Source organism: Phoxinus phoxinus (genome assembly GCF_949152265.1).
Source record: "Phoxinus phoxinus genome assembly, chromosome: 22".
NCBI lineage: Eukaryota > Metazoa > Chordata > Actinopteri > Cypriniformes > Leuciscidae > Phoxinus > Phoxinus phoxinus.
This window is the reverse complement of record NC_136897.1, coordinates 14,452,177-14,476,660: the sequence shown is the minus strand read 5'-3', so window position 1 is coordinate 14,476,660 and position 24,484 is coordinate 14,452,177. Positions and strand designations below refer to the sequence as shown.

The 24,484-nt window shown below is 37.9% G+C and overlaps 1 protein-coding gene across 1 annotated transcript in view; it reads left to right on the top strand.

The window, feature by feature from the left end:
* suclg2 (succinate-CoA ligase GDP-forming subunit beta) overlaps nucleotides 1-24,484 on the top strand; it is a 117,429-nt gene that overhangs the window by 63,754 nt on the left and 29,191 nt on the right. The window contains exons 7-9 of the mRNA XM_079597266.1: nucleotides 2,208-2,304; nucleotides 4,420-4,581; nucleotides 7,419-7,561. Coding sequence (XP_079453392.1) covers nucleotides 2,208-2,304; nucleotides 4,420-4,581; nucleotides 7,419-7,561 — 402 coding nt within the window. The remainder of the gene's footprint in view (nucleotides 1-2,207; nucleotides 2,305-4,419; nucleotides 4,582-7,418; nucleotides 7,562-24,484) is intronic.

The window sequence follows — 24,484 nt, the reverse complement described above, 5'->3', positions numbered from 1 at the left end:
TGTATACAAGCGTATATTTCTCTCCGCATAGACATTCGAGTGTGTTGGCGGTATGGAAATTACTGCTAAATGTCTAGCTTGTCAGTTTGTCTCTCGTAGAGTCGGCCCTTTACTGCGCGTCTTTTGCGAGCATCTATTTGAGTCGATGCTAATTAGAATGTTTGGGATGCAGCATAGCGTTGACTTAGCTTCTCCACTTTGAAGTGCAGCAATATGACAAAGAGCCGCCGCTCGCCTGTGCGTGCTGATGAGAGCAGCGCTACTATGTTTTCTGTCAGAATGCGCTCATTATCAAAAGAGCTTCCGTTGGCTGTGGGAAAAGGAGATGTCATTTCAGCTCTTAAATGCTTTGAAAGAAGATTTTGTTCGGATGACGTGCTTTAAGAAAGCTCATGAGATAGCAGAGTGTAGAGCAATAAGCAGTTGGTTATCCTTCCTGTCTTTACCTCTCGTCAAACCTCAGCTGTTGTGGAATGATCGGGTGCTGCTTTTATTAATGAAAAGAATAAACCGATAACTGTGGATATATTTAAATACACTTTACATGTAATAATGTTTAAATATTACTCTTTATATTTTAGAAAGTTTTGGAGTTTGCTGTGATTAAGCATTAAGGACATGCTGAAAATGTATTTCGGGAAAAATCTATGAATGTTATTTACAAAAGTACTGCAAAATCGACAGAATTGTTACAAAAAGTCAAAATATAAAAATTGTGTGTTACAAACTATAAATCGTCAAATTTTCTATAAAAGTGTTACAAAAGTATGAAGTTTTACTAAATCTATGGAAGCATAACGAACGAATGAAATACAAAAGTATTGCAAAACAACATAACATTTAATTTTTTTAAGTATGAAAGTGTCTGAAAATCATATAAAATTCTAACTCCACAGAAGTATTAAAAATATGAAATACAAAAATATTAAGAAATTAATCAACAAAAATGATTTTCATTGTATTATGGAATCTTCCCTGAAAGTGTTACGAAAATATGAAATATGGAATCCACTGTAAAAGGATGAAAACAATTAAGCTGATGTTTTGTAATAAATGATTTGCAAGAGTACAGAATATGAAAACTTTTTTTAAAAAATTCACAGTGTTAATTCACAAGTGTTACAAAAGTATGAAATATTGCAAAATCTATGGAATTATGGGAATTTGAATGACAAAAGTACTGCAACATCTACAAAATTGTTACTGAAAGTCAAAATATGAAAATGTATGTTACAAAGAAAATATGAAAGCATTATGAAATGCTTCTTGATAGTGTTGCACAAGTATGAGATTTTATAAAATATTAAAGTATGAATAAATACATGAAAATATAAACAAAAATGTTACAAAGGCATGAAATATTAAGAAATCTGACAAATGAAACCGTTTGAAATCTTTTTGTGGACGTATGAAATCTATGAAAGTTGCAAGAGTGTTTTAAAATCTTTCACAAAGTGTTACAAAAGTATGAAATATCATGTTGTATCACAAACATATATCAAATATGAAAGCATTGCAAAATCAAAATTATTTTTACTAAAGGCGAAAATATCGTCTATGAAAGTGTCACAAAATTACAGAATCAAAAAATATTATGAAATGTTTCATGAAAGTGTTATAAAAGTACGGAAAGTTGCAGAATTTACGGAAGCGTTACAAAAATGAGGAAAAAGTCAATTGTAGAGTGAAATTGTTCAGAAAGCAGAAAATACGGAGTCATCAACAAAATGTTACAGAAGTACAGAATTCAAAGTATTACAGAATCTCATAAAATCTGGCATCTCAATAGCCAATTTAAAAATTTTCCCAATTGTCGTAAGCCTCATTTACTTAGCCGCTGGAGAATTGGAGAGAGCCGCTGGACATTGTCGTGTCTCTCAGCAGGGACGCATTAACTGCCACAGCGACTCTACTCCCTGCCGGCTCTGTTGACTCCAAATCAATTTCTGTCACTTTTGAAGTGATCCAAGGCAACTTCTCATTGTCTTGCCAGTGACCCAGAGTACGTTCTGACCAGCAGAGTGAGGGTTCGGTGAAAGATGCATCCTCATTATTGGACAGTGTACAGTTAATGACCCAAAGAAGGAATATATATGTTTGTTTTTGTTTTTTTCCGCTTGAGAGATTTCAAGGCTTATGTAAGCTCTCAGAGCTCTTCTGCAAATGTGCATCTGGGGTAATTAGTTCTCTCTGTGGTTCTGTCACAGGCTGCAGATCAGATTAAACGACTCTATGATCTGTTCCTCAAAGTCGACGCCACTCAAGTCGAAGTCAATCCACTCGGAGAAACACCTGAGGGACAAGGTAAGGCGCGTTGTGTGTGTGTGTGTGTGTGTGGGTGGGTATTCACGCATGAATGACAGACAGAAACGCTCGCTCACAGATTGCATAAGAGCTCTTGTAAAGATCCAAATAAGACCTTGCAGCTTCCAAGGATAAATGTCATTTCATACTAATGGTAATATTAAACTCATGGATATTTAGAGGGCTGCCTCAGCAAAACTGTGCAGGGCTTCTCCAACGTAACACTGGCACAAATATGTTCTTAATATGACCAAATGCTACTTCCAATACCATTTCCACTTGTTGTTTTTTTGTTTTGTTTTTATAGGTACCTGTTAGGAAATGATGTAGGATGTTGTAACGTTTATTGGTATGAAATTACATACAGTAGGTCCAGAGAGGGTAATGCCTGCAGTATTAGCCTGTCAAATTAAAGAAGGGGAGAGAAATCATCTCGGCCCTACACCATAATGGCAAAATGATTTAGTCCTCATAGGGGCCGTCACTAAAGTGCTGCCACTTTTTCTGTACTTTTTCTTTTCCTCTCTTTTCTTTTCCTTTCATTTCTTTCCTTTTGTGTTTTGTCCTCTTCTCTTCTCTTCTCTTCTCTTCTCTTCTCTTCTCTTCTCTTCTCTTCTCTTCTTCTCTTTCCTTTCCAGCTCTTTTCTCTCCATTCCTTTCTTTTCTTTATGGCATTTATTGATCTTAGTTAATGTTCATTTTGACATTACTTTATGACATTATTGAAATCGAATTGTATTTGTTAACATTAGTTAATGCACTGTGAGCTAACAAGAACAAACAATGAACAATTATGTTTATTAACTTGCATTAACAAAGATTACGTGTTTTAATATATAGTGCTCATTATTAATTCATTTTAGCCAATGCAATAACTAATGTTTACAAATAAGAACTTGTTGTGAAGTGTTACTATTTTATTTTATTTTTACACATTTCTCTAATGTTCTTTAGTCTTTGTATTTCTGGTTGTGTGTATGTGTGTCTTATTTCAAGCATTCCTTTTTTGCTAATGTAAGCTTGTTAGTTTTCTCTCGAAAAATCACAATAGAGCTTTTTAGGAAACACCACTCTGACACTGACATTAATAGTGATATTTTTCCAGCAACCTCAAAACAAAAGTCTACAAATTTCTTTGGCTGCCTTAAGATGCATTGTTTGTTCTCTTTTCATTTTTTTGATTTGTCAAAAAGTAACAAAAAAATAATCTGTCTCCCCCACTTAAAGTGCTTTCAAACATATCATCAAGCTGCATGTTTTCATTAAATATTAAAAACCAGCTGTGACACTGTTTTGTCGGCTTGTGTGATGGTGAAACTGGTGTAGTTCTTTTTTTACTGTCTGGCTGACTTGTTCTCTGGAAAAGTAAGTAAAAACAAATCTCCTGGTAACAGTGTACAGTTGAGTTTGATAAGAGCTCAGTGAACCCAGTGTACTTCCCTACAGAGATTATCTTTGTTAGTGAGTTCTGGGTCCTTACAGACTCTGGAGACAGCGAGAGGCTGCAAAACACTACAAATGAGAGAGTTGCTGGGTCTGGTCACACACAGCCAAGACAGTCGCAGAAAACTCCCCAAGCTAATTTTCTTATACAGCATATGTTTGTTGAATAAGACGGGCCTAGTCCTGCTGTATAAAATGAGATATATAGACGTATATATGGTGTCAAGTGAAGATCGTGTCGTAACAATGCGGGTTTGTCATTAGATCTACGTATATGTCTGTGTTTAAACGAATGCAGCTCCCTTTCACTCAGTGTAAATTGAGTTTGAACCTGTCATTGCTAAATTGCCACATGCACTCCCCATATTTGAATAATAACAGATGCTTTGAATAGCAATTGGAAAGATACATTGTCTTAATGCGACTTTGTTGGCAAAAGCCACAACTACTTGGTCCTCTTTACTTTATCAATATCTTGAGTTTTTTTATTATTATTATTATTCAGGAGAGCGCTCACAGTTGCTTAGAAAAACACAAACGTGATATAATATCTTTGTGCTATATTCCCACATAATCAAGGTAGCACATTGAACAAATTGAACGGGTCTGAAACTTGACATATAAATATATATGCCAGTATATGATTAACTGAATTCTGCTGTCTGTCCACAGTCGTCTGCTTCGATGCTAAAATCAACTTTGACGACAACGCCGAATTCAGACAGAAAGCCGTGTTCGCCATGGACGACACAGCGGAGAGCGACCCCACGGAGACCGAGGCGGCCAAATACGACCTCAAGTACATCGGACTGGACGGAAACATAGCTTGTTTTGGTTTGTTTTAATGTTTCATATATACATAAGCTTGTTATTATAAAACGATATACGACATACCAGATGAACTTCTTCAAAACATTCCAATTTCAAAGGTTTCAGAAACCCGTTCCGCATCCCGCTCATGTCTCAAGGGATATTTCAAATCCAGCTTTAGACATGCTCTTCTTAGTAGTTTCAAACGCTCTTATTTTAGTCTTGAGAACAGGATTTTGTTGAAGGTGTTACCAAATGGGCGCCGATCCAGTCATCATCTCCAGCAGTTCTCTAACAGCTCCATAAGGGACCTGCCTGAACCGATGGGCTCTAATTAGCAGGAATCTTCCGGAAAACGACTCAACCAAGATGATTGTTAGTCTACACATTTAAGTGGTCCCTCATTATAAATCACGCCGCTCTCAGAGTAAAGCACCAAGAAAGAGCTGTATAGACAAGACAAGCGCAGAAGTGACTCTAACTGACCTTGTCGTGTAGACACAAACACACTCACGCACAATTTACTCGCAGTTAGTTCGCACCTTAAAAGCTTTGTAAACTGGCAAAGCGACAGCTGTTCAGCTGAATTTCACTTTATTGAGTCTAGTGTCAAAGCCCGTGCCAGCACGTTAGCTCAGCACTGAAGAACAGAATAAGAGGAGATGTGTGAAGCCAGGAGAGGTGAGATGAGCAGGAAATGGCTGAATCAGTTGGCTGCTGTTCAACTCGGAGCACGAGATGGGGCTCACCAGGCCGGCTAACACAGATACTACAACCACTCTTGACACCCCGTATACTTTTAGCCAAACACAATTTGCTTTCCTTAGATAGGAGTGGGCAGCAGATTTAGAGCCTGAGTTGTGTTTTCAATGGGGATGGGATTTCAAATTACTTTTTTATTTGCTTTTGCCTGTGCTTTTCTTGTAAATGTGCTGTATGGCTAAGGCTGTTGTATGTATATAACATGAGTCCATGATTTGGAAGCAACTTAAAGCCATTAGCTTGTAAAAATTGAAGTACTATAAGTATTTACTCCTATTCAAAACCTGTAAGACTTTTTTCTTCCATGCACCATTCTTTTTTTAAAGAATAATCTGGTGTTATATTGATTATTATTAAATGTTATACTACGGGGCAGTTGAATGCTTAAATCTGATTGGTTGACGAACATTCTAAGGTGTGCAGTTATTTTCAGGGAAACGCACGGCTAAAGTAGTTCCAGGCAGTTTTGACCGTATTATATTTTTATATTACCTCCAAATGATTTCACTTATTTCAGACTACAACAGCAAAAAAAAAAAAAAAAAAAAACATGACCAAGCAAATAAATAGTAAACAATAGGATAAAAACTACTAATTATTTCTGTTTTTTGCCACAAAATTAAAATGTATTATATACGGAAAGCACATACTCTCTTCCTCCCGCTCTCTCTCCCACTCAATTGCGCACACACACAGTAAGGACACACACTCGCACATACATGTGTTGTCAGCACTGCTCTTACGATTTTTTCAGTAAAATAGTTTAACAACTTAAAGCTACATGACATTTCTCCCTAGCATAGTATAATAACAGCGCTGTTCTTGGAGCAGATAAAATTGCTGTTTCGTTATTAGTAGAGACGCTGCTGTCGAACACTGTTGAGAACACACAGACTCAGGTAATTGACCCTTTGCAGGGAGCTTGATTGACAGGTGATCTGACCAATCATACTTCACCATCCGCCATTTTGTCCAACAAAGCAGTCAGGAGAGTTTAACATGGGAGCATTTAAACTTGAAAAACGGAGTGTACTGACGCCTTTCCGCGGTTAAAACGACATTCCATCTTATGTTCATTCATGTTTATTTGATGCTATAAATTAACTAGAAGGAAGAGATGATTGGTTCTCGAGCAGCTTTAACTGAGGCGACACAGCGATCTGTCACGAGACATTAAAGAGCCATAAAACGGTATTTATTGTTTAAATTTCCTTAAATAAATGACCAAATTTGAAAGGTGAGACTTTGTTTAATATCAAAAGTAACCTGGTCTGTCCTGTCTGTCAGTGTGTTGTCATTGTCCTCTCTGATCCGCGATGTATTTTTCACTGCATGAAAACATGGTGTGTGTGTGAGAGGGGCGTAGCTTGTCGGACATAGCGACAGTAACTAAGAAGGGCGGGTCTTTGCGAACGGTCAATTCACATACACTTAATTAATCTTCTCTCTCTCTCTCTCTCTCTCTCTCTCTCTCTCTCTCTCTCTCTCTCTCTCTCTCTCTCTCTCTCTCTCTCTCTCTCTCTCTCTCTCTCAATAACTGCATTAGACTGCTATCAGTGGCTGAAGCTTCCCTTGCTAGCTCTAAAATGATGTGTTGGAATTAGCAGCGGAGGCTTGGGATTTTATATATACTATATATATAACATTCTTTTCAATGGATTTTATGGCTGTGAAATGTTAAACGCTTCATAACAGTTCATATGACTCTTTTCAATGATTCAATTGATCCAATTCACAAAACTGGTCCCCGGGATTCTTTCAAAAATCTCACCTATCCAATTGTTAGAACTCACTGAACGCTTTGGTTATCAGTGTAAGAACTAGTTAAATTTCCATCTATTTAAAATGCAAATGTATCACATAGCTTCAGAAGACTTGGAATATAGTGTGTAAGTTTGTGCATTTACAGAATGTGCTTTTTGAAGCATGAAAGCTCCAGTCTCCATTCATTGCATACAAAAGAGTGACTGGCATATTATTTAAGAATTTCTCCTTTTGTGTTCCACTGAAGATAGAAAGTCAGACAGGTTTGGAACGACATGAGGGTGAGGAAATGAAGATACAATTTTCATGTCTGAAAAATTGATCTGTATCCACAGTTAATGGTGCTGGCCTTGCTATGGCAACATGTGACATCATCGACTTACATGGTGGAAAGCCTGCTAACTTCCTGGACCTGGGTGGAGGTGTCAAGGAGAACCAGGTGTACGTAGCCTTCAAGCTTCTCACTGCCGATCCCAAGGTATGAATGACTAACAGTATGTTGATCCAAACCAAAAATGTAAATACCCCATAAAAGGTTAATATAGAGGTGTTTTGAGAGTTTGATAAGAAATAAATAAGTTGCTGTCCTTTAACTTCATTACAGTTCTCAATTTAGCACTACTTTTCCACTCTTTGAAGTTTTCTCCGTCTGAGATTTTGTTGACTCCTTAGGCACCACAAAAGACTGAGCTTGCGGCCGAACCCAGTTCTTTTTACCATCATTACGAGTGTGCTCTGATCAATATCTTCGCTACAGTCACACTTTTCAGCTCTGGAATTGTAAACACACCAAGACACACACACACACACACCTCATAACTCATCTTTTCACCAATCCTTTTCTCCCCCAGACACACACTTCCTGTCCTCCTGTTGATTACTCGCTCTGGAGCACAAGATCCTTTAGCTTGCAGCTTTTATGAGCTGTGGAGTTGTTTTTCAGATAATGATCCTTTGCCGAAGCAGACCGGAATTCCTGGCACGATGCTGATAATTTGCTTGTATTTGTTGTAAGCACACATGTCAATATGCACCTGATTTGGTTTCAACTCAGTGTGTTTGTATTCGGGATGCACACTGATGTCTTCATAACAGAACTCTGTTTACAATAATGTGAAACATGGGATTCATCTAGTATCATGCTCACTGTGCATCAGTAAACAGGAGTTCTGGCTTTTGATAGCACACCTTGCTTTGAGTATTGCAGCCCAAAGCAGCAACATGCAAAAAGTGATATTGTTCTCCTCAGATAGAAGATACACTTTTTTTGGTTTTCAATGAATTGATCAGCAAAGGAAAACAAAGAAAACTATGAAACACAGCAGCCCATTTATTTAAAGATATGTCTCCTTGTCCCTTTCCAGAAAGTCAAACCAATGATTGTTCCAAACCATTGACAAAAATTATTATGTCCTTAATATTTTTTGCTGACTGAATGATACCTGATTAGATAAATAATGCAGAAAAATTGTGTTGAATATTTCTCAAAAGTTCCAGTCTCCTCCTGTCTGTCCTGCCCTCCTGTCATCAATGGGGTACCTGAACATTTCTGAGCTCTATTGGGGTGGAGTGGCAGCCCTCCCCTGCAGTCACGCAGTTCCCATTCTGAAGCCTCTGTGTACAGCAATTTGCATTTCACAGAAGCGTTCAGAGCCACCCAGGCTCTGTGGAAGGAATATTAATGGGAATGTTAATTATTGGATCCTCTGGCGGGATTAAATACGCTGTTGCCTTCTATCTTCCATCGGTAATGTTTGGATTGTTTGTTTTTGGGACTTGGTTTGTTTGTTTTTTCCCTTGCTTCCTTCAAATCATTCTCATTAATTTACCAATTGATTAGTGTTCAGAATTAACCCATCCCCACCTGTCAAAAAATAAATAAAAATAAAAATAGAGAAATAGACTAAAAAAAGTATTATTATAATGGCCCTAAAACCGAGACCTGAGGTACACCGCTCTTCTAGTATAGGATTGTATTAGTTTAAAGAATGTTCTGGGGTTCAATACAAAATAAGCTTAGCTAACAGCAGTTGATGATAATGCTGATTACTACAGAAAATAAATAATGTCCATTAGTGTCATAAAATACATAAATATTATGTGTGTTAACAACTGTGAAAGAATTACCCACTAACCTGTGTAAAGTTATAGCTAACTTCAAACTATGTTGCCAATGAAAACTTTTGTGCAATGTTTGTGTAAGGATATCAAGAAAGGAAGTAATGTATAACTTCCTTGTTTACATTAAGTAACTTATGAAGATATTATTTAATGTAAGCCCCTTTAATACAAATGTGAGTCTTTTTTTCCTTCAACCCCTCTAGACGCAGACAATTGTTTTGAGCTAAGGGATGAGTGAAATTATATCTGAGGTAATCGACATTATGCGGGGAAAAATGCTGTCGATTGAACTTGAATTATTTTAAGTACAGCTCGAATTGTTGTGTTGTACTATTGTGGACTTTGAAATTTAAGCATGGAGGGTTTAAGTTGATGTACTGTCATTCTGTGTCAGTCTGCAGGGAGGCACATGCATTGTGTATTATGCACTCCTTTGATAAACAATATTTATTAGATTTTTTCTCACTAAAGCTACCTTCCCTGGCAACTCAAATTAGAGGGACTCTTGACCTGTCACCCACTTTTGCTTTATTAGTTTCTCTCCTGTTTTTCTCCAACATGGGGCATTTTCCCTGCCTCTTTATTTGTATTTATAATAGGTAGGTTGATAAATTAATGCAGTAGCATGGAAGTGTGTGCAGAGTGGACACATTTTGTTCCACTTGGATTACATAAGTCAGTCTCCCTTAACCATTATTCAGGTTTTTTTTTTATGCCACTGAAATGTGGAAAAAGAGCGATGGAGAACTCTTTATTTTTGAACCTTGTCAATACGCACCACACACAGTACATTGCAAAGTTTTATCATTGAACATGAATAAAACATTTCACATTTGCCACGGTTTTAGAAAAAGCCGAAAGCACCTGCTAGTTGAATCCAAATGGCAATGGCTAAACAACGCTATTATCCCACTCCCTCCCTTCGAAGTTAGATGTGGGAGACGTGGATGGATAGATGTTTTTGCTCATGGCTATTTGGTCCCTATGCAGTGTAGTTTGGAGTGGGAGTGAATTAGGGCTGTGGCACGTCAGACGTGCTCCCAGGCACTGGATGTTTGATGAAGGTGCTTTGCTGGGTAATTGTGACCGGTGGGGATTTCACCTGCCCTGGGTAGAGAAGGCTGCAGCACCGGGTTGTGTGATGTGTATTTGAGGTTAACTAGGAGCCAGCGCTGGAGCTTGATACTGTTTGCTGGCTGCTGCAAGGTAAATCTGAAACAAATGTTGTTGTGTGTCAGTTCTGTTGGTCAAAACACTGTGTACATGAATGCTGGATGTCCCGTACAGCACATTAATATGTTATCTTGGAGCTATGGCTCAATGAGTCTATACCGGAGATGACACATGTTTGCTCAAGGCATCATGGAATTGAATATGCCTTCAAAATGTTGGTGCTTGACCCAGGAATCTGCCAGCTTCTTTCAGTATTGGTCCATGCTAAAAACCAGATAATGACATAACTCATTGCAGCATAAAGTGTCCACAGACATATTATAATAAAATATAATGTAATTTGTATTTTATGTGTAAATTATAATAGTTTTTTAGACGTGCATGGAAAATAAAGTGTCTGGAGTTTACAAGTTATGATTTTTGAGAATGTACACTTTATATACAGTATAACAAATATTATTTATAGCAGTTAATTAACAAATGATATGTGTAAATAGTTTTATTTTAGATGGAAGTTGACAGAATTTTCTACGGTCTTGCATGGTTTGAGAACGTACCTGTATAGTTATATAAATATATATAAACAAATATAAATCTAAATAAAATGTATAGCCAGTTATTTACAAATTGTATTTTATATGCTGCTATTCCGAGGTTTGGGGTCTGTAAGGTTTATTTCATGTTTAAAATTGTGAAACATAACTACAGTTTAAAATAACTGGTTTCTATTTTAATATATTTTTAAATGTAATTTGTTCCTGTGATGTCAAAGGTGAATTTGTCGGTCTTCAGTGTCACATGATCCTTCAGAAATAATTATAATATGCTGATGTGCTGCTCAAAAGAACACTTTTTGTTTGAAATATAAATCTTTTGTAAATAAATGTCTTTACTGTCACTTTTGATCAGTTTAATGCATCCTTCCTGAATGAAAGTATTAATTTATTTATGGAAAAATATGGAAAAGTATGGAATTTGATTTGAAGAATTTACAGGTATGGATAAGTATATAAAAAAGGATTTTCTTTCTATTGATCAAAGAATATATTATATATATATCCGGAATAAATTACACTGTTTCCACAAAAATATGAGGGAGCACAACTGTTTTCAACATTGATACTAATAAGAAAACTTTGTCATCACAGGAAGAAATACATTTAAAATTGACAGTAGAAAATGGTTATTTAAAATTGTAATAATATTTCACAGTATCACAATTTTGACTGTATTATCATTTAAAGTTAATGTTAACAATAGCCATAGCAATGTGTTATTTTAATACAGCAACATGATAGCATTCCTAGTCAGAGATTCTGACTCAAAACATAACATACGGTACATGTTAACAGTTGGATTTTAAAACATTTGTGACAAGCATGCCCTGATAATTTGAGTCTGGAAAAGTATGAAATTTTAAAATGGAAAATCTGTGGGAACCCTGAGGTGTTCATGTATACTTTTGCACCTCTTTGATTCTGAAGTTGATTCTTTTGATTGTTCGTGAACAGCTACCTGCTCTGTTTCCAGAATCACTCATATCTTATTCAACATCCTCAGTGACTGAGTTGTGAAATCCTATTGGCTCGTACTGTCCTGCTTCGCGGTCAGGAACTCTCACGGGAGCGTGGGGGACAGCATGCAAGCATGAGAGGAAAACGGGATGGAAAGATGCGGTAGGGTGATGTAAAAGTGAGAGAAAGGTGAACGTTTGGGGATGAGAAGCCCTCTTTCTGCTCTCCTCATTACGGTCTGCGCCACTGTCTGCTCAACATTAGGCACGACTCTGGCCTTTATATACGAGTACAAACACACAAATATACTCTCGCTCCCACCTTGCACATACTCCATCATTTGTATCCTTTGGGGCCTCCATGCCCTTGTCATCTCCATTGTGCCGGTGATGTTAGTGTATAATGATCAGTCGTCCCTTCTTGGCTGTCTGGGGCCCCGGGGGAATCACATTTCCCATTTGTTCCAAACACAGGCAATAAGAGCCAGCCCAATCTCCCAGCCCCAACATGGCCACCTTAGTAATGGAGCTCATTTCCCCTGCGTCTGACTGTCTGGCCCCGGACCGCGCTCAGCGGAGCCCCGCATCGCCAGATCCTCGGCCCCTGCTCTCAGACCATTAATGCTGACTGATAGAACGATGTCTCGCTGGCAGGAGACACATTTATTTTGTGTCCGGGCTGCTGAAGCTCAAGGAACAGCGGAGAATACATAAGCAAACAATGACTAAACTTTACACACGGGCTGGATGGCGTCCGCAGTTCTTGCATCATTGTGAGCCAATCGGCTGCCGGTCTGAACACGTGGAGCATGTTTTCTATTATGTGATTACATCACTCGCTAGTAATCTCCTGTTTAGGTAGTCCCGCAAAACAAGTTGGAAAAACAAGCTTTTTCAATAATGTCAACACTTGTTTCAAAACTTCCTTTCCCACCCATGAGAATGATGGATGATGCTTTACAAAAAACCAATAAAACGCAGCGCTGTTCGTTCTGATGTGCTAGCAAGCGAGCAGCAAAGAAGCTACTTTCTGTATTACCTTTGCGTGCATGAGGTCTCTGGAGTATGCTTGTTTTGTTTTGAAAATGTTCTTCACGTAAGGCATTTCTCAAAAAAGGGGTTTGAGAGCTTGTTATGCAAATTTGGGAGGGAAAAAATGGGCTCAGAAATGCAAATCCTGCATTTTTTTTTTTCGAATGAGGCAATATCTGTTGGATTTTCAGTAAGATCTCTTGGAAGTAGAAAAATAGTTTTTCTGTTTTAAGTCCAGGTAATTATTTAATCTCCACAGCAGAACTTTTTTGCAGATTTAGAGGGGATGCAAACTGTAAAATGACTCATGATTTAATTAGTCGGCTTCGCTCTGGGGTCTGATGTTTTTTGCACTGCAGTGGTCCGAGTCTTAGGGCTGAAGATTAAAGTGATTTATTGTGTAGAAGAAATGTGGTGAGATCACAACCTCTCTGTTAAGTCCACATTCTGCTATATTGAACCAGTGATGAGATGAGAATAAACTGTGATTTGCAGTCATTGGACAATTACAACCAGAAACTTCACAGTGCAGAGTCAAAATGTGATCTTGCTGACACAATAAATAGCACTTTGCAATGTTAAATTTAAAGCTGAGGTGTATAATTTCTGTGCCACAAACAGCACCAAATAGAACTGCAAAACTAATGACTGTTTCAAACATCAAATACTCGCTCTGGTTGACTTGTCATTGGTTGAGCCAACTGGGGTCTGACATTGCGGTTCCATTTGGTGCTGTTACTGGCACAAAACTTAAGTATTGTTATTCTGTACTATATCTGGGTAACTTAACAGTAAAAAGTTAAAGCTCCTGGCATTTTTATACTGCTTAATTCACCTCAAGTGTGTCATTACATTACATTGCATTATTACTTCAGTCTTCAGTGTCACGTGACTCTTCAGAAATCATTCTGATATGCTGATTTAGTGCTCAAGAAACATCTTTTAATATTAGCAATGTTGGAAACTGTTCTGCCAATTCATGTTTTTGTGGAGATTTGTTCAGGGTTAATGAAAAAAGCTCAAAGCGTAGCATTTTTTTGAAATAGAAATATTTTGTAACGTTGTAAATTATGTAATTGTTGTCCTATTTAATTCATTGTTGCTGAGTCAGATACATTTTTATTCTATAAGAAAACATGCGCATAGGCTGCACTGCACCGCACTCTTTTGTGTCTCATCGCGCTTCAATTGTTTAAAAGCATTTGCATGAATAAGAGCGTGGTCATATAATGTAGCCAAATTATGGCGGGAAAAAAAACGGATACTGCGTTAAACTGCGTTTAAAAAATTTGACAGCACTATATATTATATATGAAAATTATTATACAATGGCCTCTTCTACTGCTTCAACTTCCATTTTTCTTAGTGATATTTATCGCCAGTTTATCAGGAAGTGACGATTTTGTTCTCTTCGACTCACTGGATGGAAACGGTGCTTTATCCGCAAATATTTTATGCGATATTTCAATTTTGCGCATTAGTTAAATTCGCAATATTGGATGGAAACATAGCTCATGTTCATGTCCATGTTCCAAACACATCATCTAGTGTTCTTTGATCTCTATTATATCTAGCGGCTCCAGATAGGCCTTTTAGTCAGAAAGCCTGATTTATAACAAGAGATGAATGCATAAATGACCCCCATACAGAATAATACGCTTGTTGTGTAGACAGTGTCTAATAAAAGAGGGTGTTCTGCATAAATGTTAGCTTTTGATATTACTTTATTAAACATGGCCTGTGATCTTTTTCTCAGAAACCTCATAGAGAACTACATATCCAATTAGTTTGAGAGTCTCCGTTGGTCAGGTTGTCATTGACTAATGCAAGACCTCAATGAAGAGGCTTTCCACAGATGCATTTGATTATCTGCTTACAATGGGTCATGTATTTTTATTTTATTTTTGTCAGAAAGGTTGCTGTCGGTCTCAATCTAGCCTTTTACTTTGATCAGTGTGAGATCTGTTCAACAGCGGAGCCACTCTTGTACAGTCATTGTCATTTTTGTTCTGGTTTAAATAATGTGTGCGTAGGTCCGTGCGCAGGAAGATGTTCGCTGACATTTAGACGTGGTTCTTTCACTCTTTTGGCAGCTTTCCTGATTTTAAGAGGAGAGATAGAACATGATAGGGTGACGAGGTGCGAACAGGATCAGGATCTGGACTTGTATTTGATAAAATGTGGCTTGTTTAATGATCTCCCAGTCATTGACCTTACATAATACTCAACTGAAGTACAAACATGGACCACTTTACTGGTGGTCACACAATCTGAGAGTTTGTCGTAACATTGAGCATGAATACACGTCAAACGTTTGACGGGCAGGCGGTGCAAAGCGAATAACCGTCTTGTCCATTTATGCGCTGAGAAAAGATCATTCAGGGTGTATTCACACCAGGAAAGTCCGATAGGTCACTTGCTTTGGTCCGGACCAAATAATTTTTTTTGTTTTTTTGTTTGGTACGGTTCGCTTTCACACTGCTCTTTTTGCAAGTGAACCAAAATGTGTAAACAAAACCACACGTGTTCTAAGGTCGTCCATTCATTGGACAAGGATTCTCAAGTAGGGAAATCAGGAAGTGCAACAAAAAAAGGCTCGGAGATATAAAAAATATAAAAATAAATTAAAAATAAATTTGGAGATATTTCGTAGGCTACTGCAATATTTGTTCTTTTACTGTCTCGTTATTTCGAAATAATATGTGTGCGTGCATCTGTAAATCCGGTGACGCGTGTATTGATTTTTATTAATAAACAAGTGTTTTCTCTAAAAGTGTCGACTCGGCTGCAAAGATGAAGTTGACGATCGCCATCTCCGTGAGAACGCGCTTAGAGAGAAATGCACATAAATAGGCTAAGCCTAATAATGGATTACATAATCAGAGAGTAGCCTTTTTCGTTTTTCGTTTTGAATTATTTCGTTTAAAGACATTTCAAGCTTTGTGTATTTGATGTATTTGTCATGTCTGTGTGAGGCATACACTGAGTTTCGTTAAGTTAGGATGTGCTCTAGTTCACGTGCAATGCAAGGGAGCGCGCGGGCGCCTCCGTTATGTTTGTTTCGTCGGCCTATTCATTAAATACAGGCAATTGGTTGATGAAAAATGTATTAAAATTAAGATACAATTTATACAAAACGAAATTCACTTTAAAGAAAGGCTTTCTATAACAACTTCAACTTCAACGGTCAAAATCATGTCTGACCCGCTCCATGTCTCATATTGCGCGTCCTATCTCGGGCGTGCTGTTCACTTTTCATAAATCAACATAAATGAAAAAAAAAAAAAACATTATAATATTTTAACAAATATGAAACGCGCTTTTTTAAATGGCTACAACAGTATAGTAGGCCTACATATCCTACTCTCTATTTGTACAAATTTCTGCACATTAATTTAATTCTGAATTTTGCACTCACAAGTTGAAAGGCATTTGTTCAAATCAAGTTCACGGATAATTGTGCATGCATTTATTAGCCTAATCATTATACTAAAATCCTAACAAATAGGCTATGCTATGTACAAAAAATCAGATGAGTTCTCTCGAAAAATCTCTCGTTCACGTTCATTGTATTAAAAGTGATTCGTTCAGCGTTCGGCGAAAATATGAACGCGTTCAGTGAACACGTTCATGCACAACACTGCCAATGATGCACACACGACGGGCAGAATGACGCGCAACGAACAGTATCGTGTGGCCAGACAGCGCGCCGGAATGGAATTCTCTTTCGCACTTGAATGAACAATATTGGGTCGATATTGATATTGGGCCGATATTGGGTCGGTTCATGTTCACATCGTAAACGAACCGTACCAGAGTTCGTTTGGAACCGTACCGAGACCACCTCTTCAGCTGGGTCTCGGTTCGATTGTTTGGTCCGCACCAGAGTTCGATTGCTGTATTCACACCTGCCCAAAAGGTCCGCACCAAGGGGGGAAACGAACTAGAGTTCGATTCAATCGAACCAAACAAGGCAGGTGTGAATACACCCTCAACCAAGCACTGGCCTTTTTTCTGTAGAATGGATAGAGGTTCCTTTAAAAATAATTTCAATATGCTGAAACCGTGCTCGGTTGTTTTTTAGTGCTCAATTATTAATAATGGTTGTTATTATCAATAATGAAAACAGTTTTTGCTGCTTAATATTTTTGTGATCGATTTTTCAGTATTATTTTAATACGTTCAAATAATTTTAAGAAAGTTCAGTGAACTAATTTTTTTAAATACTTTTGCACCATTATAAATGTCTGTACCATCACATTTTATCATTTGAATGCATTCTTGCTGAATAAATTTTTTTTTTCCATGGTTTCCACAAACATAATTAAAAGGCAGTAAAGCTGCATTGATTAAAACTACAGTAAAAACTGTAATATTATTATTAAAACAGTTGTTATTATTGAAAACAGTTGAGCTGCTTAATATTTTTATTGAAACAATGATACAAAACCATTAAAAAGTTTAGGGTCAGTAACTTTAATATTTTTTAGCAAGAGTGCATTAAATTGATCAAAAGTTACAGCAATTTTGCAGCAGGTTTGTCGATTTGAGATTTGTTGATATATCATTCTTGGCCTGATGACATTTTTTGCCTAAAAATAGGGCAGATTTAAGGCTATTGGCAGTATTTTCTGATTTGCAGGGTAACCGAAGGAGATATTCATAATGTATTTTCATTGAATATATTAACAAAATCAAAAATAATTTTGAACCTTGTTTTTTTCAATGGTCAGATTCGTCACTTCAAAATATATGCAAATTAGCGCATATTTAATTAGATATAGCCTGATTAGCATATTTAAACATAAAATTACAGAAAACTTGCAATACATTTTTTTCTCCTATTCACGTGAGTAATCAACTGATAAAGTTTCATGGTGATATATGTAAGTTAAACATTTTATTCACCTGTAGTGTCTCGCCTAGAATTATTTATGAAGGATCATGTGACTCTGAAGAGTGGAGTAATGATACAAAAAAATTCAGTTTTGCCATGACAAAAATAAATGACACTTAAATATAATATATATATATATATATTACAATAAAAAAATCTAATTCATTTAAAAAATGTTATGCTGTTGAATCAAAATTGGTATAGAGAATGGTGAAACTTCACTTGAATTGGTATCTACTAATGCTTTTGGTATCTTTCCAACTCTACTCTCATGTATAAGGACACTTGTAGGATCTGTCCCAAACTTGTTATCTGTGTACTAAACTTAATGAAGGAAACTGGGTTTATCTTGCTTTACCATCCCCGTGAAATTAGATAAACTTACTATCACTCCATCCTTTACCGTAGATTACACTTTATTCATTAAGTGCAATTCTGGTGTTTTATACCCTTGTCTAATTTGGTTTAGGTATTGATCGCGCGGTGTATGAAGTTTTTCCTTTGGGTCTCTTTATTTTTCCTATCCGACACAAATCTCGGCCCGATAAGGTGTGTTGTTGTATTCCTGAGTGTATCGCTGTCCAATGCAAATGCTAAATCTGATCTGGTCGTACACGAACACGTACAATGCACAGGAGGGCGCAAAGTAAAATGCTCATCCGATATCTCCCTGCTATCTCCTCCGAATTATTCCAGCGATCATTACACACGTGGCTCGAAGGACGCCCGCAATGCCTGAGCTCTTCGTTATCTCTCTCTGTCTCTGTGTCTCTCTGTCTCTCTCTCTCTGTCTCTCTCTCTCTCTCTCTCTCTCTCTCTTTCTCTCTCTCTTCTCTCTCTCTTTCTCTCTCTCTCTCTCTCTCTCTCTCTCTCTCTCTCTCTCTCTCTCTCTCTCTCTCTCTCTCTCTCTCTCTCTCTCTCTCTCTCTCTCTCTCTCTCTCTCTCTGTGGTTAGATCATGTTTTAAGGCACTGTATCGATGCGCAACCTGGAGGTCCTCTCGATATTAATTAGCTTCTCTTTCCTTTATCTTTACTTCATTTATCAATGGCTGCCAGATAATGGCGTTTCAGGGCCCGAGAGAGCATTGTGAAGAGGATGAAGAAGTCTTAAGGAAAAAAAAATAGTTAGAAAGCCTTTAGTTATGGGTTTTTGTGATGGGTTTATGAATGATGAAATATCCTAGTCTTGGTTAGTCACTTCCTGTCATCGTCCTCCTCAGCTTACCTTAGTGTGTGTGTGCGCGAGTGTGTGAGAGTGCGAGTGTGTGAGAGTGCGAGTGTGTGAGAGTGCGAGTGTGTGAGAGTGCGAGTGTGTGAGAGTGCGAGTGTGTGAGAGTGCGAGTGTGTGAGAGTGCGAGTGTGCGAGAGTGCGTGTGTGTGTGTGTGTGTGAGAGAGAGTAAGAGTGCGGATGTTTGAGAGTTTGAGTGTGTGTTTGTGATTTACGTGTGAGTGAGTACGTGAGTGAGACTGTGTTTGTGTGTGTGTGGGTGGGTGTGTGACTTCAGATACCTAAGAGAGGTACAAGAAATTCATCTAATGATGTTAGACATGTTCCTTTAGCTCATGTCCGTCACACACACACACACACACACACACACACACACGCACACACACTAGATGGTGTCTGTGAGGTGCGCAGCTGTAGGGAGCGTTGTTGGGCTTTCGGGCACTTGTCGCTGTTCTTTTCCGATGTCAAAGGACTGATGGAGGCCTGATGAAGCAGATGAGTCCTCGCCTGGAGCTCTTCCAGAAACACACACACACAATCACTCACACAATGCCGGGGACAGATGGCGATGCCAGAACAACACTCGCTTACACACACACACATCTGTAGCAATAGAAACATAAATTCTCATATGCACATCTCTTGAAAATTTGCACCTCCATTACTTCCTTAACCAAGAGGGCGGCGTGAATTACGGGAAGCGCGTGTAGTCCGCAAATTGAAAAAAAAAAGAAAAAAAAAATGCATGAAAATATCCGTATTGCCGCTGAGACTAAAACCATCTGTCCACCGGTTCCTCAAATGACGCTGAAATTACGCCGTGAGAATGGTCACGAATTCAGTTACGTTCATTACATGCTGTTTTCCACTTCGTTTGAAGAGATTGCTGTAGCATTTAAACTCGGCGTGAAACCCGAAAAACATTCCCTTTGGGGGCGTCGCAGCACTGTATCCAGCACTCGAGGTTTTTTCTTCTTATCTTGAAGGTTAATTTTGAAAGGGATTGAATTGTCCTGAGTGCCCACCGCCTCTGATGAGTTGTCCGATTGATCTATCCGCGGGGACACTTTCCGTTCGTGTCCGACTCAGGCCCAGCAATTGTATTCGACACAACCATGAAAGAAGAGGCATTTCAATTGTGACATATCGGGTCAGACGAACCTGCACACCCTGCCTACCAATCGTTTGTATATATGCTTTGCATATTTATTTATATTTCCAGCCATGGATTTTCACCCGGCGTGAACCTCGCCTCTGTCCTTCTTCAGAAAGTAGCGGTTGATTGAAAACTCTCTCGTCTGCTGTTCTTCATCTGGTGAAGATCGATAAAGGAGCCGAGATAGGAGCCACACTAATTGAGTCGTTCTTTTACTGTTATTGCGTAGAGAACCGTTTTGTCATGTCAACGGTTGTCCCAGATACAGCGGTACTCTCTCTCTCTCTCTCTCTCTCTCTCTCTCTCTCTCTCTCTCTCGCTCTCTCTCGCTCTCTCTCGCTCTCTCTCGCTCTCTCTCGCTCTCTCTCGCTCTCTCTCGCTCTCTCTCGCTCTCTCTCGCTCTCTCTCGCTCTCTCTCGCTCTCTCTCGCTCTCTCTCGCTCTCTCTCGCTCTCTCTCGCTCTCTCTCTCTCTCTCGCTCTCTCTCTCTCTCTCTCTCGCTCTCTCGCTCTCTCTCTCTCTCGGAGTCAGTCTCATCTTCCGCTCTCCCTCACAGGGACCAAAGGGAGTTAAGTCCATAATGAAGTGAGTCTGTCGAGGCCCCGCACTTCTCGCTCCCACTAGCAAAACTGCAGACCATTTCTTCTCAGTAGGCCTGAGTTAGTTTTTTTTCTTCTCCATACCACTCAGAAACACAATACCATTAAAAATTGAAAAGCATGCATGTGTGGTGAGCTGATAGTTTCATATTTTCTGGAGAAAGTTTTTAGTTCATCGCCAGATGTTACACGAGGGATGGTCATATTTGCCTGGTGAAACTTTCTTACTTTTGCAACTTCCCTATGTTCTTGTCTTTTCGTCTCTTTTTATTATGGTAACTTTCGATCAGATATTGTAATATTAAATGAGTATATACTATATATAAGCTACCATTCAGACTTTTGGTGGCAGTAAGATTTATCTTTCAAATAAATGCTGCACTTTTTAACTCTCTTTCACTGTTATACGTTAGGGGGCGCTATTACACATCTTCTGAAAGAGTACTGAAGAATATCCTGATCAAAACATACGCGAAGAAGATGCAGAAACAAGCGATAGCATATGTAATCATGCTTATGTAAAATAACACAATTATCAACATTAAACAGCATATAAATCAAAACTGCCTAATGTTACTGAATGAAATGTCGACCCAGGACGAGTTACAGGACTGTGAAGCTTTGGGGGTGTTGATGGACTCAAACTACTTCATCTATGTTTTGATCATCATACTGAATATGATCCAGGCGTAGTCTTTGACAAAAACGTGATTTTCTCAGCTTTTTGCTCAAAATGTTGAAACCCACATGCAAGTGTTGATAAAAAAAAAAAATGCATGAAGCTAGAATAAAACTGTTTTGTTTTTTTGTTTTTTAAGCAGAGGGTCTATTCTTTCTTTTGATATATTGCATGTCCAGATATTCATAGAACAAAATAATCTAGGGGGCATGAAACTTTTGTGAAAATGATCAAAAACGCTGGCTGTGTCTGGAAACTTTTTTCAAAAACACTGGCAGGGAAAGAGTTAATATACGACTTTCAAAAACAATAAACCACTCTTACCGACCCTAATCATTTGCAGACAGGAACCGATGAATGAATTGATTTGTTTTTTTTAATTATTTTCATTTTAAAGATTTATTTGCTCAGTTCTCTTATCCCCTGTGGCATTTTATTGAATTTGGTTGTGATAAAACCCAACTCAGTGTGTCATAATTCAATTATGTGACATTTGCTCTCACTTCAAATGTCTCTCTATTAGTAACTCTGTCTTGGACTGTCTCATAAAGAATCCCAAGCTTCGGTTTTATCAGTGTGTCCTTTACTGAGGGTTACCTGACCTTCAGCACTGCCTGCATTACAATAATCAACAGGAATATTTGCCCCATTAGTGATGGGATAATAACGCATTTATATATAGCAACACTTTAAATGTCCCTCTATTCTGAATTTTGAAAACAGCCTTTCTATAATTCATAATTAATCTAAAACTTAAACGAAGCTTGTGAGTCCTGTCAGTGGTCCGCCCAATCTGCTGACTAAAGACATTAGATGACTCCGCGTGGCACTGCGCTGCAGAATTGCCGTATTCTCCTTTTTTAACATATCTAAAAATATGCTAAGCAAGCTTTCTTCTCATGTTGCCAACTTTACTTAATAAACCTCCAATCCTCCAATCATCTCTGGATGTGAGAGTATGCATCAGAGATTGGTGGGAGACAGTCATTTTCCACTGCTGTTAGCATGTACACAAGATATTTTTTATTTTATTTTGTAGTATACATCACAATTATGCTTCTATTTAATGTATTATTTAGCATCTGCACCTCCTCTTTCATTTGGATAGAAACACATTTAGATTGCACTCTGATGTTTTTCTGAGTGAGCTGTCAGTCAGATTATTAGCGTGTGAACGTAGCTACTGATTCCTACTAATAAGTGAATTATACACTCAGACTGTGCAGTGCATTGATTGGTTTTTCATTTTGCTCATTAGCGTGGATCGTGTCCAATCCTTCCCTGCTAACACAACAATAACAATGGATGGAGTTTGGATCCTGGGTGCGTAAAGATGAGATCCAATTTGTCCAATTTTCATTCCACCACCTTACATTGCACCTCCATCATTATATGAACACCTACGGTTGACAATTTCGAGCATGATACCCCAGACTATTTAGTTGGCGAATATTGCCTCTGTTGCTAAATGGCACATTAGGAAGGTTATGATGTGCAGTCTTCCTAAAGTAGCTCACCATTTCGAAGAGTTTCCAGTTAATCCTGGTAAATTCAGTGCTGTCTATTTAGCTCCCCATTGATTGAGTTCAGTGCAAGGCTAGCATTCCAGTGCAATGTATGGAGGTAGACTGTATGAGACCACTTAGATATTTCTGATCGCTTTCTTTGTATTATCACACTAATCATAATAAGTGAGTGACTTTAGCTGGGAAACAAACTATTTCAAGTGGTTGCAGCAATAAAACACCCCAATATCTTGGAAAAACTACCAAGTGAGACACAATTAATAACATTTAAGTCAGTTTAAAGCAGTCTAATGTTAGTGTTTGCTATATACTAAAGTAAAATGACTTTAAAAGTTATTCATTATAAAGAAGTCTTGTTTTTTTCTTCGTTTGCTTGCTTTTTGGTCCCACGGCTTATACAGCTTGTATAACTTATACATCATACTAAATGATATTTCGTGAAAATATGCAGAATGGTTTCTGTGAGGGTTATACTGTGAGATATGTCAAGCCTTTATTTGTTATAATTTTGATGATTATGGCTTACATCTTATGAAAACCTTTTCACAACATTCTAATTTTGAATTTGGGGTATTCATAAGCTGTAAACCATAATCATCAAAATTATAACAAATAAAGGCTTGACATATCTCACTTTGCATGTATTGAGCCTATATAATATATTAGTTTAACCTTTTAAGTTGAATTAATGAAATAAATTAACTTTTGCACGATATTCAAATTTTTCGAGTTCCACCTGTATTTTGGGTTAGGTTTAGGGGTAGAGGATTAAATATGCAGTTTGTATAATATAAAAATCATTGTGTCTATGGAACTTCCACATAGAACATGGAAACGTGTATGTGCGCGTGTGAGAGATGACCCACAAAGATGGCAAAATCTGAAACGATAATAATCCATGTGGGGACATTTTTTCGGTCCCCATGAGGAAAACTGCTTTTTTTGTTGTTGTTTTTTATAATGTAAAAATGTTGACAGTTTTCTGTAATGGGTACGTTTGGGAATAGAAAATAGTTATATACATTATAAAAAAATCATTACGTCTATGGAATGTCCCCATAAAAAATGGAAACCCAACATGTGTGTATGTATTTACATGTACGTATGTAGCGCCTATGTATTACTTTGTAAATTTTGAAAGTTTGCCATGTTCAGCAGAATCTGTTCTTTTTAGTCATTTTCATTGATTATGGTCTTAGATCACTGTTGGCCATTGTTGCATCGTCACGAGCATGTCCAATCCATCCTGCCTCCAACCGTTCATCCACTCCTAATGTACCACCTTACGGCATGAACACTCACGCTTTATCACTTGTTCAGAAGCAATGAAGCAGATGTTTGCACTCTTTGTTGCCACGATCACCTCAAAGCCCTCAGCATGAGGGTTGCATTGATGAATATGTTCAAGAGATCTCCCTCTTTGCTGGTGGCTACAATCAATGGCATTATGGCTGTTCAGACAAGCTTTATGAAGCA